The 21,496-nt window shown below is 40.1% G+C and overlaps 2 protein-coding genes across 4 annotated transcripts in view; one reads left to right on the top strand and one right to left on the bottom strand.

Moving 5' to 3' along the window:
- LOC126248376 (oxygen-dependent coproporphyrinogen-III oxidase) overlaps window positions 1–12,743 on the bottom strand; it is a 94,135-nt gene extending 81,392 nt beyond the window's left edge. Inside the window, exon 1 of the mRNA XM_049949309.1 lies at window positions 12,542–12,743. Coding sequence (XP_049805266.1) covers window positions 12,542–12,633 — 92 coding nt within the window. The 5' untranslated portion in view covers window positions 12,634–12,743. The remainder of the gene's footprint in view (window positions 1–12,541) is intronic.
- A 243-nt stretch (window positions 12,744–12,986) lies between these two features.
- Window positions 12,987–21,496, top strand: part of LOC126248377 (syntaxin-binding protein 5) — a 1,030,224-nt gene continuing 1,021,714 nt past the window's right edge. For all 3 annotated transcript variants that reach the window (XM_049949310.1, XM_049949311.1, XM_049949312.1), the window contains exon 1: window positions 12,987–13,191. In XM_049949310.1, the coding sequence (XP_049805267.1) occupies window positions 13,072–13,191 (120 nt within the window). In that variant the 5' untranslated portion in view covers window positions 12,987–13,071. The remainder of the gene's footprint in view (window positions 13,192–21,496) is intronic.

Consider the following 21,496-nt stretch of genomic DNA (forward strand, 5'->3'; position numbering starts at 1 on the left):
TTAGGAAGGGACTTGCTTGCACGGGATATACTAGTATGAGAGCTGGATTAAACCAGCCTTTGGACTGAAGACAACAACAATCTCAAAATAAGCTTTTCGCAATGAGTTTTATACAGTACAGTGTGCCTCAATTCTGAGTGTCACTCTACCAAACCAAAGGTCTGGAGCTCAGTCTTTTGTTGGACCTATAAGTTTACTGATTCTGTCACCCCTGGCAATGAGTTGTTAATATGAAAAAGATAAATACATAAATAAATAAAAATTAAAAATACCAAGTTGCACCACAGTTCAGTGTGAACTAATGTGAAATAATTTGGGTAAAAGTCATGGTTAAAACAGGCTCAGACATGGTAATTGTATGTCTCAATAGGGCCCTGGCTGAGCACCTGAAGGATAATTTGGAAAATATTTCGAGATTTCCCCACTCTGTTATAGTTCTGGAGGGAGATTTTAATTTGCCGGATATAGACTGGGAGGCGCAAACGTTCATAACGGGTGGCAGGGACAAAGAATCCAGTGAAAGTTTTTTAAGTGCTTTATCTGAAAACTACCTTGAGCAGTTAAACAGAGAATCGACTCATGGCGATAACATATTAGACCTTCTGGTGACAAACAGACCCGAACTATTTGAAACAGTTAACGGAGAACAGGGAATCAGCGATCATAAAGCGGTTACGGCATCGATGATTTCAGCCGTAAATAGAAATATTAAAAAAGGTAGGAAGATTTTTCTGTTTAGCAAAAGTGACAAAAAGCAGATTACAGAGTACCTGACGGCTCAACACAAAAGTTTTGTCTCAAGTACAGATAGTGTTGAGGATCAGTGGACAAAGTTCAAAACCATCATACAATATGCATTAGATGAGTATGTGTCACACAAGATCGTAAGAGATGGAAAAGAGCCACCGTGGTACAACAACCGAGTTAGAAAACTGCTGCGGAAGCAAAGGGAACTTCACAGCAAACATAAACATAGCCAAAGCCTTGCAGACAAACAAAAATTACGCAAAGCGAAATGTAGTGTGAGGAGGGCTATGCGAGAGGCATTCAATGAATTCAAAAGTAAAGTTCTATGTACTGACCTGGCAGAAAATCCTAAGAAATTCTGGTCTTAGAGGTAGGTGGATCAAAACAAAATTTCCAGACACTCTGTGACCAAAATGGTACTGAAACAGAGGATGACAGACTAAAGGCCAAAATACTAAATGTCTTTTTCCAAAGCCACACAGAGGAAGACTGCACTGTAGTTCCTTCTCTAGATTGTTGCACAGATGATAAAATGGTTGACAACGAAATAGATGACAGAGGGATAGAGAAACAATTAAAATTGCTCAAAAGAGGAAAGGCTGCTGGACCTGATTGGATACCAGTTCGATTTTACACAGAGTACGCGAAGGAACTTGCCCTCCTTCTTGCAGCGGTGTACCGTACGTCTCTAGAAGAGCGTAGCATTCCAAAAGATTGGAAAAGGGCACAGGTCGTCCCCGTTTTCAAGAAGGGACGTCGAACAGATTAGCAGAACTATTTCTCTAATGTCGATCAGTTGTAGAATTTTGGAACATGCATTATGTTCAAGTGTAATGACTTTTCTGGAGACCAGTAATCTACTCTGTAGGAATCAGCATGGGTTTCGAAAAAGACGATCGTGTGAAACCCAGCTTGCGCCATTCGTCCACGAGACTCAAGAGGGACACAGACACGGGTTCCCATGTAGATGCAGTGTTTCTTGACTTCTGCAAGGTGTTCGATACAGTTCCCCACAGTTGTTTAATGAACAAAGTAAGAGCATATGGACTATCAGACCAATTGTGTGATTGGATTGAAGAGTTCCTAGATAACAGAATGCAGCATGTTATTCTCAATGGAGAGAAGTCTTCCGAAGTAATAGTGATTTTAGGTGTGCCGCAGGGGAGTGTCATAGGACCGTTGCTATTCACAATATATATAAATGACCTTGTGGATGACATCGGAAGCTCACTGAGGCTTTTTGCGGACGATGCTGTGGTATATCAAGAGGTTGTAACAATGGAAAATTGTACTGAAATGCAGGAGGATCTGTAGCGAATTGACACATGGTGCAGGGAATGGCAATTGAATCTCAATGTAGAAAAGTCTAATGTGCTGCGAATACATAGAAAGAAAGATCCTTTATCATTTAGCTACAATACAGCAGGTCAGCAACTGGAAGCAGTTAATTCCATAAATTATCTGGGAGTATGCATTAGGAGTGATTTAAAATGGAATGATCATATGAAATTGATCATCGGTAAAGCAGACGCCAGACAGATTCATTGGAAGAATCCTAAGGAAATGCAATCCGAAAACAAAGGAAGTAGGTTACAGTATGCTTGTTCACCCACTGTTTGAATACTGCTCAGCAGTGTGGGATCCGTACCAGATAGGGTTGATAGAAGAAAGAGAGAAGATCCAATGGAGAGCAGCGCGCTTTGTTACAGGATCATTTAGTAATCACGAAAGCATTACGGAGATGATAGGTAAACTCCAGTGGAAGACTCTGCAGGAGAGACGCTCAGTAGCTCGGTATGGCCTTTTGTTGAAGTTTCGAGAACATACCTTCACCGAGGAGTGAAGCAGTACATTGCTCCCTCCTACGTATACCTCGAAAAGAGACCATGAGGATAAAATCAGAGAGTTTTGAGCCCACACAGAGGCATACCGACAATCCTTCTTTCCACGAACAATACGAGACTGGAATAGAAGGGAGAACCGATAGAGGTACTCAAGGTACCCTCCGCCACACACCGTCAGGTGGTTTGCGGAGTATGGATGTAGATGTAGAACTGTAGGTCCTCCTACTGGAGGAAGGCAACAGCATACCACCTGAATTAGAATCATGCCTAGTACAGCACTGCTGTGTTCAAACCAACGTCTATGACATTATTCTTACCAAGTACAATCAATGCTCTTTTCCAGGTAAATATATTTTAAAGGTATGCACATGTAATGCCACAGACAAATAGTGACTTGTTTTGTTGCCAAATCAATCCTCTTCTCAGTTGGTTGTGGTTTTGTTAATTTTAAGGTTTAATGAACGTCAACATTTTTATTTGAGTTTTACCATTTGGGCACTGAATCGTCATGATCGGATTGAAAAAGACCATACCAGATTGAATTTGATGTTTCTCCTCCACAGTTTTAAGATTCTATCACTTCATATTGATGTTGGCTGGAAATGTTTTGTCTGGTTATACAATGGTCTCTGCAAGATTACGTGTCTCCCTTACTGTCTTCGGAGGTTATGTATGAAAAAATTGACACACACACACACACACACACACACACACACACACACACACACACACACACAAATAAATAAAACAGCTAGCAATTACCCCTCAAGAGAACAACATGTGACAGTTTATTGATTCCAGTGATTGCTGTGTCCCCCTGCAGGCAATGCTTCCATTTTCTAAACAATGAAACAATGTTTCTAGTAAAATGCTCCCCTCCCCAACTTCTCCTCTTTTACAGTTCATATAGAACTATGTTTCTTAAATACCCATAAATCACAGAAATAATAAGTATTTGCTACTATGCAAACTGCAGGTAAATAGTGTAAATGGAACAGTAGCAGATTTTGTCAAAGCAGTGACTTTTGTATATGTAGGTACATGTTCACTAGCAATATCCTGGTCGTCTTTTGCAGTCTTTTTTTTTTTTAAGTAGAGGCTAGGACATGTACACGATCAGAACAAAAAAAAAAATGGTTCAAATGGCTCTGAGCACTATGGGACTCAACTGCTGTGGTCATCAGTCCCCTAGAACTTAGAACTACTTAAACCTAACTAACCTAAGGACATCACACACATCCATGCCCGAGGCAGGATTCGAACCTGCGACCGTAGCCGTCGCACGGTTCCGGACTGCGCGCCTAGAACCGCGAGACCACCGCGGCCGGCTCAGAACAAAATTTGTACACAGTATATAGTTGGTTTATCATATCAGTGCAGTTAATAACATATGATGTCTATACTACGATATTCTTCGAAATTATGAAACAATTTCTGGCCAGCACTTATCTTGAGATGGCAAATTTCTATTCCTGCTGATACACACACAAAAGTAAATAAAACCATCCTAGCTTTCAGATTAGATTAGATTAGACTAATACTTGTTCCATAGAACATGAATACGACACTTCGTAATGATGTGGAACGTGTCGGTTAATAAAAGATGTCTGTACAAGATATTACATTACACAAAATATTGCACGACACTAATGTTTAAGGGTCTTTTTTTTTTTTTTGCCCCCCTTAATTTATATCTAAAAATTCAGCCAATGAGTAAAAGGAGTTGTCATCTAGAAATTCTTTTAACTTATTTTTAAATGTTAGTTGGCTATCTGTCAGGCTTTTGATGCTGTTTGGTAGGTGACCAAAGACTTTTGTGGCAGCATAATTTACCCCTTTCTGTGCCAAAGTCAGATTTAACCCTGCATAGTGAAGATCATCCTTTCTCCTGGTGTTATAGCTATGCACACTGCTATTACTTTTGAACTGGGCTGGATTATTAACAACAAATTTCATAAGTGAATATATATACTGTGAGGTTACTGTGAGGATCCCTAGATCCTTAAATAGATGTCTGCAGGATGACCGTGGGTGGGCTCCAGCAATTATTCTGATTACACGTTTTTGAGCAATGAATACTTTTCTACTCAACGATGAATTACCCCAGAATATGATGCCATACGAAAGCAGTGAATGAAAGTAGGCATAGTAAGCTAATTTACTGAGATTCTTATCACCAAAATTTGCAATAACCCTAATAGCATACGTAGCTGAACTCAGACGTTTCAGCAGACCATCAATGTGTTGCTTCCAGTTCAACCTCTCATCAATGGACACACTAAAAATTTTGAAAATCCTACCTTAGCTACAGACTTCTGTTCAAAGTCTATATTTATTACTGGAGTTGTGCCATTTACTGTACGGAACTGTAAATACTGTGTTTTATCAAAATTTAAAGAGAGTCCGTTTGCTGAGAACCACTTAATAATTTTGTGAAAAACATCATTTACAATTACATCACTTAGTTCTTGGTTTTTGGATGTTATTACTATACTTGTATCATCAGCAAAAAGAACTAACTTTGCATCTTCATCAATGTGGAATGGTAAGTCATTAATGTATGTCAAGAACAGTAAAGGACCTAAGACCGAACCCTGTGGGACCCCGTACTTGATAGCTCCCCCAGTTTGAGGAATCAGCTGTTGTTTTAACATTACATGAACCACTTATTTCAACTTTCTGCATTCTTCCAGTTAAGTATGAATTAAACCATTTGTGCACTGCCCCCCCTCAAACCATAATGATTTAGCTTATCTAAAAGAATTCCATGATTTACACAATCGAAGGCCTTTGAGAGATCACAAAAAATACCAATGGGTGATGTCCGGTTATTCAGAGCATTTAATATTTGATCAGTGAAAGCGCATATAGCATTTTCTGTTGAAAAGCCTTTCTGAAAAACGAACTGACATTTTGTTAGTACTTTATTTTTACAAATATGGGAGGCTACTCTTGAATACATTACTTTCTCAAAAATTTTTGATAGAGCTGTCAGAAGAGAGATTGGGCGGTAGTTGTTCACATCCGACGTATCCCCCTTTTTATGCAATGGTTTTACAATGGCATATTTCAGTCTATCGGGGAAAACACCAAGCTCCAAAGAGCTATTACATACGTGGCTGAGAATCCTACTTATCTGTGGGGAACAAGCTTTAACTACCTTGCTGGAAATACCATCAATTCCGTAAGAGCTTTTACTTTTCAGTGAGTTTATTATTTTACTGATTTGAGAGGGAGAGGTTGGTGGAATTACAGTTGTTTCAAACTGCACAGGTATGGCCTCTTCTATTAGTAGCCTTGCCTCTTCTAGTGAAGATCTAGATCCTATTTTCTCCACAACATTTAAAAAATGATTATTGAAAATATTTTCAATTTCTGATTGTTTGTTAGTACACTTGTCATTCAGTTTTATGGCACTAAAGTCTTCCTGTGCTCTTGGTTGCCCCGTTTCCCTTTCAATAATATTCCAAATTGCTTTAATTTTATTATCAGAGTTACTGATCTCAGACATGATACATATGCTTCTGGACATTTTAATAACTTTTCTTAGTACCGCACAATAGTTTTTATAATATTGAACAATTTCGGGGTCAGTACTCCCTCTTGCTGTTAGATACAGTTCTCTTTTACGGTTGCAAGGTATTCTTATTCCTTTAGTTAGCCATGGTTTTTTATATGTTTTCTTGGAATTATGTATGTTTAACTATTTTCTTGGGAAAACAATTTTCAAATACACTTAAAAATGTATCGTGAAATAAGTTATATTTCAAGTTTGCATCAGGTTCCTTATACACTTCATCCTAGTCTAGTTGCTGTAGGCTTTCCCTAAAGTTTGCAATATTTATATTGTTAATTGAACGCACTGCTTTGAAAGTCTGATTTGATATACTGCATGGAGCTATGTCATGTACTGTAACTAGCTGTGCACCATGATCTGAAAGACCATTCTCAACAGGATAAGCATTTATGTCCTTAAACTTATCTTGGTCTATAAAAAAGTTATCTATTAATGTACTGCTGTTCTTTGTTATCGGAGTAGGAAAATCAATGACGGAGCTCAAATTGAAAGAACTGAGTAATACTACAAGGTCATTCTTCCTATTACACTCTTTCAGGGAGTCAACATTGAAATCCCCACAAATGATAATTTGCTTCCCCCTGTCTGACAGATAGCACAACAAAGCATCCAAGTTTTCTAGAAATAGCTGGAAGTTCCCTGAGGGGGACCTATACACTGTTACAATTATGAAAGTGCCATCATTTAGTTTAAGTTCAGTGGCACATGCTTCCATATGTTGCTCTACACAAAATTTTTTAGTTTCTAAATTTTTTACACTGTAGAAGCTTTTGACATATATGGCAACTCCTCCTCTCATCATATTATCTCTACTTACATGTGCAGCTAATTTGTACCCATTGATGCTAACCTTTTGCATATCAGTGACAATGTGATGCTCAGACAGGCATAGTACATCTATTACATTCTCAGTTTCTATATCTTCTAAACAAAGCAGAAGCTCATCAATTTTATTCTTCAATCCCTCAATATTTTGATGAAATATACTAACATTATTTTTCACTTTACTTTTGTGAGTATCTTGAACTTTTTTAACATCTTTAGTGCTTGCCTGGCTGAGTTTCCCACTGGACACTGATCTTACACTAAAAAAGTGTTTCCACCATGAGATGTAGTTCCTCTCCCCTTTAAGTTTCCTGCTATCAGCCCAGCCAGTTTACCCTTCCCTTTCTTGTTGAGGTGCAGGCCATGTCTAGTATAGTCCCACCTACAGAGTGAATCAACAGGAACCACACCAATGTGTGACCCTGCACCAGATCCAAGTAGCTGTTCCAACTCCAAATTAACTCTCTTGACAGAAGAGCTCAAATGAGGTCGGTCGTGGCGCTCCAGAACCGACACAAACCCAACACTGGTATGACTCGATGTTGATGCAATCTTTGCCACGTCACACTCTATGCTGTATCCTGGATCTCCGTCAATACTGTTGCCCAGCCCACCCACAATAACCACGGAATCTTCCTTAGTAAAGCCTCTACATAGTGAACTTAAATCCTCTGTAACCTGCCTCAGTCCAGCACTAGGTTTGAAAAAACTTGTGACCTGGTATTCTGACCCTAATTCATCCTGCAGAAGTTCGCCCACACCCCTAGCATGCGAACTACCTAACAACAAGACTTTCTTTCTCTTTGCAGACTTCCCTACATTTTTAATCAATTTGCTGCTGAAAGCTTGTTGAGCCCTGTCTGTGAGAGGTTCATCAGTTTCTGACTGAGGCAACAGGTCAAACCTATTTTGTACATTAATAACAAAGCTGTCACAAGAATTTCTTGGCCTGTTCCTTGTGCCTGTTGCCACTTCCCACCCCTGTTTACCCTTCTCCCCCCCCCCCCCCCCCTTAACCTACCCAGTTCTTGCCTAGCCTCATCTAACTCAGCCTGAAGGGCAGCAAATTTTCCCCTCCTGTTCCACAATCTTTCTACCTCTACTGCATAGCCTACAGAACCACTGATGAGTCTCGCTCATTTTCCCAATTCCCACACCACTACAATCACCTCAATGAAAAAAGTTACTACATCCATCACACCAGACCCCGGAGCTAACGATTCTACGGCACGTCAGACTATTACTTCCGAACACAATATGGGAAGACACTGAAAACATGTTATTTACAAGTTAATCTAATAATCTAAATAACAAGTCTGACATATATTAAAGTTGTATTACTCCTTTCACATTAAAATCCATGTCAATTCTCTTTAAGTATTAATTCCATTGAATGTAATGCGTCAGAGTGCTGCAATAATCAGATGTTACTACTTTAAGTTAGGACAGAATTTGAACATACGTTCAGCATCTCATTTATAGTGACAAAAAATCTAGTCAGAGTGAAATAAACAAAGAATTCACTCTTCCATTCACAAATAGAAGAGACTGTGCACAAATCCAGATGTGACAATGATGGGGAAGGAAATAGGCTGTGTTCTTTCCATACTGCCACAATGGCACTGACCTCAAGTGACTTAGGGAAATCATGGAAAACCTCAATCTGAACGGCCGGATTGAGATTTTAGCACTGTTCCTACCTAATGTAAGTCAAGTGCATTGACCTGTGCCAGCCGCCTTTGGTATAGGTAGTATATATAATGACTACATATTTTCACAATAATATGTCATAATCCAAGTTACAAGGTCCAGTCCCATTAATGTGACTAGGTTTCACGGACGAGGAGCCAAACCTCGAACAGCCTGATCGAGGTGATCCCGCAGATTCTCGTTTAAATCTGGGGGGTTTGGTGGACAGGGGGGTTTGGTAAACTAATTCTGATGCTCTTAAAACCATGCACATACACTGCGAGCAATGTGACATAGAGCATTCTCCTGCTGGTGAATGCCATTGTGTCAAGGAAAAACGAATTGCATGTATGGATGGATACGGTCCCCAAAGATAAATGTATACTCGTGTTAATCCACTGTGCCTTCCAGAATGACACTGTCACCCAGAGAATGCCACAGAAACATTCCCCAGATCATGATGCTCCCTTCTCCCGCCTGGGCCCTTCTTACAACTGTTGCAGCGCCATAGACACAAAAATCTGTCCAATGGGGCATACAACATGAGTCATCTGAAATGGCCACCTGTGGCCACTCAGTGGATGTCCATTTGTGGTACTGGCATGCAAATTCCACCCTTTGTCACTGATGAACATCAGCCATCATGGCTGCATGAACAAGGTGCCTGCTTCGGAGGCCCATACAACAATGTTGACTGAACAGTCAATGAGGAGACTGTTGGGAGCCCCTTGGTTCCTCTGTGGTGTCAATTACGCAGCAGGTGCATGTCTATTTGCCTGTACACATCTCCACAGCTGTTGTTTACCCCTGTCATCTATGGCCCATGGCACACCACAGTTATCTCGGTGGCGGCTTTAGATAGTGCTATTTTGCCAAGCACAGTACACTTTAACCAAAGCGGCATGTTAACAGTTTACAAACTTAAGACGTTTCAGAAATGCTTCCACCCTTGGCCTGACAGCCAATGGTAATCCCTTTCGGATGTAAGATAAACTGCTCCATTTCTCCATTACGACAACAGTTGCACTGCCAGTGCTGCCACCTGCATTCTGTGAGTGGTTATTGCACGTTGATGCTGAACATAGGCAGTGGTCACATTAATGTGACAGGACTGTGTAGCTGATGTATTGGACAGACGATCAAGTTTCTGCACAATAGCTGGAACATGATAGCTCAGCTAATAAACTTTCATTTTTCTTCAGAGCACATATAGACACGTGCAACTGTACAAGAGTTTGGCATTGCAGCCCAACTAGGAAGTCTATTAGGAATGGAATGTAGTTATAGGGAAAGAAATGGAATATAAATGAGCTCTGGAAATGATTATATATAAAAGACATTTAAATGTTATATGGAATTTTGAAAGCAAATTCTCACTAGGGAGTTGATGTCCTTCCACAGTGTGTCTTTGTAACACATGAATCTAGGGTGTACACTAGATATTACAATTAATAATATTAATTAAGGGTGGTCTCCTCCGCAGATAAATTTATTCATCTTTTTAGAACAGTATAAATTTACAATGGGAGTTCTCCAACTAACTAAACAGGTATCATCCTTTCATTTACTCTCGGCATTTATTCCCTGCCCTGCTACATTTGACTAATATTTCTAATATTATGAATAGTCAAATTAAATGTTCTTGGAGGTAATCAGTTTATTATGTATTTCTCTCTCTCTCTCTCGCCACCCTTCTGCCTAAACATCACACACAAACCACATTCTATACATTACACATCAATCACATTGATGTTACACTTCAAACCTCCTCATGCAGTGGAAGAAAGATTAGCGTTTAATGTTTACCTGACAATAAGATATAGAGAGACAAAGTACAAGCTCAGATCAGGGAAGAAAACAGGCAATCTCTTTCTCAAACGAAACATCTTGGGATATTCATAAATGATTTAGGAAAACCTTAATGTAGATTGCCTTATATGGATTTGAGCCAGTTTTCCCAATTGCATGACCAGTGTCTTAAGTATGTCAAGTTGTGTTACAAAGCACATCAAATCATTTCATTCTCTCACCACCACCTTAATATGTCTTGCTGTCAACCAGGAAGGTGGAGATTTAAATGGGTATACGAAGAGAAAATATTTCTGATACAACAAACAAATCAAAATCTGTTAATGTGACACTCATAAGGCATTTATTGTAGTTAGGTACTTACAAAAGAGTGTGACAGGTGTACAAGGGGAGAGGGGGGGGGAGAGGGGGGAGGGGGAGAGAGAGAGAGAGAGAGAGAGAGAGAGAGAGAGAGAGAGAGAGAGAGAGAGAGAGAATGGTAAAGTGGTGGTGGTGGTGGTGGTGGTGGTGGTAGAGGTAGAGATGCCTCGAGCTAGTGATGAATGCTTGCGTTAGATACGTGTACAATATTCGGTTGTATGATCATATCAGTCCTTCATACTCCCAGCTAGGTTGGATACGCCCACATAAGGCAAGCGATCTCCACACGATGTGCTTACTTCATCGATTTCTTAGCCACTGGTGCTCCCAATACTTATCTTCTCACATTAAACACCTATCATTCCACAACCGCAATACCAGATCGAAGACGTCTAGCATCTTGGCTGTACCTTTACACAACACAAAATCTTTCTCCATGTCATTCTCCATCTCAGCCATATGACTATGGAACGCACTCCCATGTGATCTGCGTCTTATCCAGAACCACTCAAGATTCAAGAGGGAACTCAAAAATTACATATTAGGGACACTATAGCCACCATTGTTGTGCCCCTCTCATCTCTTTCTTTCTCCTCTCCATCACAGCTTCGAATTTTACCATTCTATTTCTCTTCCTCTAACCTATCTACCTCTTCTTTATCTCTTTCACCCCATTCTATCGTCTTATGTCTCTGCTCGATGAGAATAACTCACAAGCTGCAAGAACATAACGAGAAAATTCCCAACTAGCAACAGGCCTTACATTCATAAAAGGAAAATATGTTTACTTTCATATATACAGTCATTACTATTATTATTATTATTATTAATAATATCATTATTATTCTTGATCGTTATAATTATCATTGTACTACTGTTATAATATCTATTTTTTTCTTTAACATTAATACTGTATAACACGTTATATGTCCTTAATGTTCTGTAGAAACTGTAACTCGTTGAATCTGAGTATGCCTGGTTAGGTGTAAGAGAGGGCCTGAAGGCCCTAATCATGCCAGGTAAAATAAATGCATAAATAAATAAATAAATAAATAGTACAGAGTGGTAAGTCTCAAATCACTTTTACATTCGTTTGTCCTTTTTCTGCTATCCCAGTTAGTTATCCTACAAATAAATTAGGTTATATCTATTTATAACAGGATGCAAAATAATTTTAACATAATGTTTATTATATTTTTCCTGAAAATCTTTTGTACGGATAAGAATAAATCATTACAGATCCTAGGTTTCATAATCTTCAGTACCAGAGGCGACTCGATTCCTGTTAAAACGAGTTAAAATAACTCAATGCACAAATTTCTGAATGTGAACTGATTTTACCAGATATTCCAATTTTAAAGCAAACACTGTTTTTTAAACGCAAACAAAAGTGCAATAGATAATAGTGTTATGAAGAGGAATGATTCGAGTTTGCAGGCGTATATGATGGTTTATATGCTTGTGCACTCGCCAATGACGCATTGTACGAAATGTGATACAACAAATGTTTGCATGACAAATCCGTTTGTCCTACGCTGACCTCTCTAATTGAGGTCAGGAAAACGCTTCTCCAATTCCAGTACACCTTTATAGCCAGAAATTTACATAAACTTTTTGCTGAATCATCCTGACGCGACACCACGGAATAGAAACATAACCACACGTGGTTGCAAACAGGTGTTCTACTAACCTGTAAGACTTCTTTTTGCCTGTGGCAGCCTCTCTAAACACTGACAGCGAACTGAAGCTTTTCAGTTTATTAATCCATGTTCTGACAGACATTTCTGGTTTGTGGAACTGTCTTCTTCTTTTTGGAAAGAACTATTTCTAACCTCCTGTAAACAAGCTAATCTGTCAGCTGATACCGGCAGAGGAAGTCGGTTTGTATTGATCTTGATAAGCAAAACCGCATTGCCGCGCATCAAAACAATATCTGAAGTTACTGTATTTAGGATTATCTTCAACAAAAATAATTAATACACAATTAAATATTGTAATAAGCTTTTTGTAGTACTAAAATTAACTCACTGTTGAATACGTAAGACTGTAGCCGACTATCATAGTACGTTTTGCCAACTCCCCGGGATTACCCAGCGTTCCTCGCTGCAGTCATATTTGCGACTAGCAGACGAGTTTCGTATTGTGGAATGTGGTGACGGGGCGGCAGTAGCTATGAAGCTGCGCTAATTAAATGGGGATCTGTGACTCTGTGTTTTCGAAATGAAGAAGTTCACCTTCAAGGGCGTGTTGGATGGATTTCGGTCGTCAGTTAGCCAGCAGACGAGAGCTGACCAAGAAATTGTGGAAACACTACGACCTGATAATTTTCAAGTTGCAAAGGTAACTGTATGACTGCCGTGGCGCGCCATGTTTATATGTCATTGCAGTATGGTTAGGTTGACATTTGAAAAGTAAACACTAATTATAATAATAATTGAAAAGCTGGAAAAAGGGCACGTGTTAATTAAGTATATTACTGACGCTTTGAAACCACTGTCTTATAGTGCTGTCAATCTTTATTCTGCATGATCTGTCTGTAGTCTGGAACATGCTTCACATGTCTCATGAAATTTAAAATCACATGGTGCGCGATACATGCTATTCAATTCATCTGCCGCAACAGGTTCTAGATAGTGTTAAATTATTGCATGTGTCACATTTCTCCTTGTATTTAGCTGAGTGTCATAGTAATGTCGCCAACAATGCAAAAATTGTCCGCCAAAAGCAATTTCGCACCGGTTCGATTCACTATATCCATTATTGAATGTGGTTGCGCTGATGTTTTGATAACTTTTGCTAGACATGGTGTCACTTTATGCATATCTATAAACAATTTGTTTTTGTATACTCTCAATATAATTTGCTACAGGAAAAATGGGCTTCAGCTTATTCCATGGACTTCAGAATTAACTATTAACGACCAAAAGTTACTTTGGTGCCACATACAATAACCAACGTTGACCGTACGCCACCTGAGCGAGCGTACGCGCCAAAGCATTGTTTATGCGAAAACCATTATTAGCTGTGTCAGCAGTACCTGTGGGTTGATCAAGGTTTTTCTTTTTCCAGGGCCGAGGCAGGAAAACTCTATAGTTTTTCACGGTTGCGCCAACGAAGAGTAACTGCTTTTAAAAATCTCTTTCAATATAATAACTATGTTCGAAGTATAAAATTAAGTTTGCTGCTAAGCATACTATCATGGTAAGGTCAAAAAAATGTGCAAGTTAATGCCATCGTAATTAGGAAGCTCCCACGCAAACTTAGTTACTAATGATACAATCTTTTTGTAATTCATTTTCCAAAAATTCATTATCACGTAAGTGTGGCTCATCGTTTGCAGTTATTGTTGTGATAAATCCAGATTCATAATTAGCGTCAGCCTCAGATCGCTCGAAATGATGATAAAAGAAGCCCGGTGCTTTTAACATTGTTACAATAGAAGAATAATGCAACTAAACTTTGGTCGCGTATGACCATTTATGTCCTGGAAAATCACTGGCAACTTTGAGGATACTTTTTCATCAAGATTTTGTTACCGTAAATACAACTAAACAGTGAAATGAATAAGGATCCGTGTTCTTTGCGGAGATATACCTTTTTTTCGGAATCGGTTCTTTCAAGCAATAAAATCTAGAGTGATCATTCTTTTTTTACGGTCCAGGGAGACTGCCGTGGAAGCACCATTCGCCAAACTTAGAAAAAAGAAGAAATATCATACCAATAACCGCTGGATAAAGTATATTCGCGCTTTAGATCTGTTCTTGACCTAATGGAAAATAAGACATGAAAAAATCTTACCAATTGGTACCTTCAGTTGCCTACAGGATTACTTATGGGCTAGACACGAAGAATGTAGACGGGTGATCTTCATCAAACAAACGGTATCCATTGAAAGGGAATAAACAAGAACACACTGAGAAAATGAGAAAAGATCGGCAATGAACGTCACAGGTTTTGGGTGATCCGAAGCGTGCTACAAATAGATGCATTGACAATGTCACAATAGTCGAAAATTAGTACAATAATGAGATGATAAATTCTGTTAATCGTAAACAGAAATACTGCTTGTGCTACATGATCAACTGCACACAATACGATTTTACGAAGACTCGGATTATTCTTTGGATGGAAACCATACTCTACTTGTTGTCTCATTAGTGTTGCTTATGAATGTATTGTCGTATCTGGATCGCGAGATGGTAATAAGACGCGTTAGACTGCAGAAATGTCTCTTGGGGCAATTAGAGAATTTTTCGAAATGTGTGCAGCGCCTCCCTCGATTCGATTGCTTCGTTCTGGTTACAATCAGGGTGCCGATATTGACACTAAGAGATGTATTGACTGTGCATGGAACATTTACTTGAGCCCATGCACCATCATCCAAAGTAAAGTGAATCGTCATCAGAAAGGAAAATCAATATCTCTCTCTCTCTGTCTGTCTGTCTGTCTCTGCGTGTGTGTGTGTGTGTGTGTGTGTGTGTGTGTGTGTATTTTTCTTCGGAAAATAGTTTTCCATGCGATCAAATTGTTACTTCTGTTGCAGAGCTGCGCCATTATATGATCGGTGTGTTAAGATTTTCTTATGGAAGTAGTTTCCTTAAGACACTTTCAGAGATCGGTTCCGGTTCAGTCCGGTTACCGAATAAATCACATTTGGCATGCTGTGACAGTCGACGCAAAAGATGACAGACCCCAGTCCCATGCGGTGACTATGCAAGTGAGCCTCCAAGTATTTTCAAAAGCTACAGAATTCCCGGTGTCAATTAATTGGGTATCAAACCAGGTGGTAGGATTCCTGCTTATAGTACTATCGCGTGTTTTAAATTTCCAAATTATGTCAAAGCCCCATTCACTTCCGGCAAGCATTGCAGTTTCAACGAAAGAAATACTAAGGTTAAGTTTCCGGGTGACAAAGACCAAAGGGATTAATCACAAGCTCAGATCTCCCGCGATTGGGTAGGAAATCGGCTATCGACTTTCCAAAAGAACTATTCTGATGATTCGCATGGAGTTAGGGAAACCGCGAAAAACTGTATCTGAATAACCAGACGGAGATTTAAACGTTTGCATATCCTGAATGCGACTCCAGAGCTATAATAACTGTTTTACTTCACTTGGTCGTTGTAATATGGATTCAGAGTTAAGGTAAAATTAGAATTACCAATGCAAGAATTTGGCCAACATAAGCAGTGCGATACTCCCTGACAGTGCGATGAAGTGGAAACCATTTCGTACATGTCCTTCGAACAAAGCAGTTGACAAAACTGTTGACGAGGTATGTGGATGGTGCATCGCTGGGAACGGCTGTTGGTGGTAAAGCAGTCTTTTGGAGACGAGAAGTGAATGTGTCCATATCAGATGGTTGTCCTGGAAGTTGTCAACCATAGTATCGTTGAAGAGATCCTGAGTTTCGCTGGTTTTATACGCTGTGAACCACGAAAGAATATTATTGTATGATTCAGAAACGCCATGTTGCCTTAGGCGTTACACAACACTTTTCACCTTTCGACATTAACCGTTTGCTTCGCGACGGATGGAGGATGAGCTGGAGGTATCATATTTAGCTTTCACTTGAAAAACGAAGCCTCGCCTAATGGTCCGAACTGAGAGTTGGTTTGTCCACTAGAGTAAGAAGCGGGCGCAGTGTATGAATAACGAATGTCTAAATACAGCTCGTAGAAAACTTGGAATGCTTAACTGACCTGTTTGACTGTTGAAACATATGTATTTCACGAGATGACACTTCTCTTCGTACACTACATTCTACGATTTGTTTTAAATAAGCAAAGACGGAAAGCCAATCCACACTAGTATTGTCGTAACTGACGTACAGCAAGTGCGTAGAGTTCTGCAGCATCCACCATTCGCAATGTTCCTACCATCAGAATCGAAGGAAAAAAGTTTACGCTAATCCTTATATTTTTAGATGTAAGGTAAAGTCATTCCTCGAGGTACACCTACTCTGTTTTTTCGGGAATTCCTCGCTGTGTGTCATGTCATATAGATGTGTAGACCGCCCGAGCATCTTGCGTAAAAGTTGCTACTCATAATTTACTCTGTATACGTGTTGCAAGTACGGTCTCATTTCATATGCATGTTTCATTACGACGGTTACCCGGAACGCCAAGTGCAAATTACACCATGCAGATGATGGAAAAGATATGCACCAATGACCACTTTCAGCGGTAAGATGAAAAATCAGAACGATGCAATCGAATCGACGAAGTCGTCGTACATATTTCGGAAATTTTCAAACTGCTACAAGATACACACTCTTAGTGCCTCCAATGCGGTCTTATTACCATCTCGCGATCCAGATACTCACGACAATCTGTTCATAAGCAACACTAATACAATATGAGGCGAAAGAACAAGTAGGCTGCTACCTCGACAGGAAAACACGTTCCGCCAGAAACGGCAAGGTTTTCCTCTCTGAGTAGTGATCTATTTACTAGCTGTTTTGACACTAACTCCCGCGAATTACTTCTGAAGAGGTGTAATTACACTTCCATACTTTTCTCACTATTCTCAAAAAAGACATAGACAGCAAGAGTGCTAATGTTATTTTATATACTCTCTGTATTCTTGCTCAAAAACTCGCCTATTTCTATACGAACGAAATGGCGCAGTGTTTAAGCCACTCGGCTAGCATTCGAGAATTCTCCGTCCTGTTCTCCAGATTTAGGTGTTTTATAGTTTCCCTAAATCGCTTAAGGCAAATGTCTGGGTGGTTCTTTCCTAACGGACATGGCTGATTGCCTTCCTCAATCAGAGAGCGTGTGATCCGCGTTTGATGAACTCCTCGTCGACGGGATGTTAAACCCTAATCTCCCTCCCTTCGTTCGTTCTAGATTTATGATCTTATAATATTCTGGGACCTGTCTCCTGAAGTTGTGCTATGAATTTCTGCACCAACTCGTCATCACCGAGTTTATCCAAATTTCTGATATGTGCAGGACTTGACCAGAATTGGAAGCTCCAGATGGCCTAGCGTTTAGGGAAAACAAAATCAAAATAAAATTGGCGCGGATGAAGCGAGGTTCAAAATGGTTCAAATGGCTCTGAGCACTATGGGACCTAACTGCTGAGGTCATCAGTCCCCTAGAACTTAGAACTACTTAAACCTAACTAACCTTAGGACATCACACACATCCATGCCCGAGGCAGGATTCGAACCTGCGACCGTAGTGGTCGCGCGGTTCCAGACTGTAGCGCCTACAACCGCTCGGCCACTCCGGCTGGCGATGGAGCGAGGCATGAGTCTTCTGTGTTAGCATAGTTTCCATTTCGTAGGCAGCGGTTGGCGCAGCGAATCGGGTAAGAACGGCAATCCAAAGGTAATGGGATCAAGTCCCTTTTGGGGAAACGTTCGTAATTTTATTTTACTTACTCTGCAAATAAAGCAAATAATGCTCAGTATTTTGTATGTATTAAAATTTTCATAAAAGGCTTGAGAATGATAAGCAAAGAAAAATTTTGGTGGATGAGCAATCTTGAAAACTCGGAACAACCTCATGCAGAAATTTTGACTTATGTGATGAAGCCTTATGTGCAGCAGGACAAATTTCTTCAGCTGACTGACTCGTAGGGGTTTGACTCAAATCGACAATTTCATGACGAAATTTTTCAAAATGACAAAGAATTGCCATCATGCAGCAATAGACAGATGCCCTCCCAAAGGCACGCGCTAGTGCGCCTCTGCGATGCTTTTTTTTATCTTTAGATATAGAATTAGATCAAAAAGCTTCACAAGTGCTTTTATCTCATCGAGAGCGAAAAAGAAATCACATCCTGAGAAGACTGCCTCAAAATACATTCCAGTGCCAATATTAGCAGAAATGATGCATTACGCACGGTTCTCGGCTACAGTGTTCGATGAGAGAGAGAGAGAGAGAGAGAGAGAGAGAGAGAGAGAGAGAGAGAGAGAGAACCTTTCATGAATGTAAACAAAGTTTATTTTTCTATAGAACCTTCGAAATCACCATGTAATTGTAAAAATGCTGCGTTTGTAATGTGTGCAAGATGTCAAAGTTACTGCTAAACCTTTTTTATGATGAATATCATCCCAGCACGCCTAAATCAACTGTAAAATAATGAAAATGACTTTTATATATGAAGTTCTCATGTACGCCTTACAGTCAATTCCTGGAAATGTATTCGCAATCACAAATTTTCGTTGACGTTTCCTTTTATCTCTTACAGAAAAGATTATTGAAAATACAGTGTGTCCGCATAGAGGCTCAACCCTATGACCGTCGGATTTCCATTCTTTACTCTTTGCATTGCGTCGCCCGCTACCTGTAAACTGCGTTAACATAAATGGCTCACGCCTCGCCCGTCTAGGGCCAAAAATATTTTTCAAAACGACCCGCCATCCGGAGCATCCTTTTGTATCACTTTCATTTCTGACCAACCCCTACGTGCACCGTAAATCTGAACGAAATCGGTTCTGAGTAGGTGCGGTCCCCTTCTTAGTACCTCCCGTGACTGTTGGTCTTCGACTGCTACGGTCGCAGGTTCGAATCCTGCCTCGGGCATGGATGTGTGTGATGGCCTTAGGTTAGTTAGGTTTAAGTAGTTCTAAGTTCTAGGGGACTGATGACCTCAGCTGTTAAGTCCCATAGTGCTCAGAGCCATTTGACTATTGGTCTTCACATTTTTCTGAATGTCTTCAAATGACAGCCGGGTTGATTCTGTATAATACCATATCTGATTCCGTCGCTGTCTCTAGTCAGTTATCGCACATTGGTGGTCACCGTCGACAAACGTGAAGCCCGCGAAGTAGACAAGTGGGTCATGGTTGCCTCACCCTCAGGAGGATCCGACCAAGGATCTACATCGAGGCACGCCACGGTTTCGCTGAGCCACATGCAGTGAAACTCGGTATAGTTCCTTCAACAAATTTACAGCCGATTTTCTTCCTCATAATTACTCAACGGAACCAGCGCTATAGCTTTAATAATCTGGATATCGACAGGAAACTGCTCCTAAACGTTGATTCATTCTGTGTGAACCGGCCTCGAGGTACAGCCTACAGCAGTTGCCACAGTGTGCAGGCATGGACAGCCTTTGGTAAGCCGCGGGCCTGGTTCGCATACGTAAGTTCGAAGGCATTTTCGTCACGACGCGATAGCAGTGCTCCTAGTGCATAAAAGTGAAAACCTGTAGCGATGGGGTAGCGCACTGATGTGAATGGCACTCTTTTCCCGACACGCCACGCCTCAAAACTTGTGTTTTTGAGAAAATGTTCATTTCAGGCTCAGACGGAATTTCTTCTGCAAGCCGGATTGAAACCAATTGCGGGCCACCAGTGGCCTACCCGGAGTGTATACTACATTGACTACGCTCGTAATTACTTGAATACTTGCGTGAAAGACTGCTTGACTGGGAAAAAAGGTACGGTGCACTGTACATGCATGACAAATGTAATAATTTTTTGACACGTTCAAAGCAAAAATCTTTAAGTAAAAAGTATACCAACCGTCAATGTGTAGCTCCCAGTCAGAACGAATTAAATGTTACTTATTCGTTGTTTTGGGGTGCCTACGTCTACAGTAGATAATGAAAAGCATAATTCCACAAGGAAAATTCTGGCAAATTGAGTTAATATTAAAGTAAATTGAATAGCTCTCCGTTTCTGTTGTGAATTAATTGGCTGCTGCTGAGTGAATCTTCGAAACTCTGAGGGCAATCATAAAAGAAGCGATACTATGCTTAGCGTTATGGCGCAGTTATTCCAGCTAAACTGTAGTCGTAAACACCTTAATTGGACGCATGCCGTTGTTTACCCGTTCAGTATATGCATCAGATCAAGTAACTTCCAACTACGGAATGTTTCAGAAATTACACAGAATCTCACCAAGCACCGTCCTAAATAGCTCGGAATTTGATAACAATTCTGTTCGGTGTTAAGAACTTGGTAACATGTTGTATTGGAGCCTTTATAATCTACAACTTCAGCGGATACTCGAGATCACAAAGGTCACGATGTGAATGGTACCCACGTCTCTTGTAAATCACCAGTTTCCCCTCCCCGAACATTGCCGCTTTCCAGTTTGAAAATGAACAATTTTATAAATAAGCGCTCAGATCCATAGTCAATCGAGTATAAAATTGTTTACAATAAGAGTTAAATGAAATTTTGTAATCTGGTAGCGCTGAAAAAGGTAATCTTGGAATTAAGATGAGCTCATAATCGTGGTCAAGTGACGTGGTCTGGGAATAATGGACGGAAGCCTAAGAAATGCTGTCTCCTTTTTCCGTGGTACGTACTTTCCGTGCTATCGGTTTGGTTTCTTCGTTGCAGGTATGTCTGACAACTGCTTGAACACACGTTATTTCATTAGTACTTGCACCGTTAATCACGTCTTGGTTACACCGGTGAAAAAAGGATAAAACCTCTTTAATGTGAAAACGGCCACTCCAATATCTAATTACAGTACTGCTAAAACATGATTCGCAGAAAGTCACGAAAAGTGTTTCGGAAATGCAACAACGTCTCCGTTAAAGGTTGTATACTTGAACTATGAAGGTAGATTCAGAAAATATTTTAGAGAAATCTCAGAAACATCTTCTAATGGAATCAGTGCTAAATGAAAAAATACTGTTTTGTGGAAATTTCTGTTTCAAAATCAAACGAGTGACT

Source organism: Schistocerca nitens, chromosome 3 (assembly GCF_023898315.1).
Source record: "Schistocerca nitens isolate TAMUIC-IGC-003100 chromosome 3, iqSchNite1.1, whole genome shotgun sequence".
NCBI lineage: Eukaryota > Metazoa > Arthropoda > Insecta > Orthoptera > Acrididae > Schistocerca > Schistocerca nitens.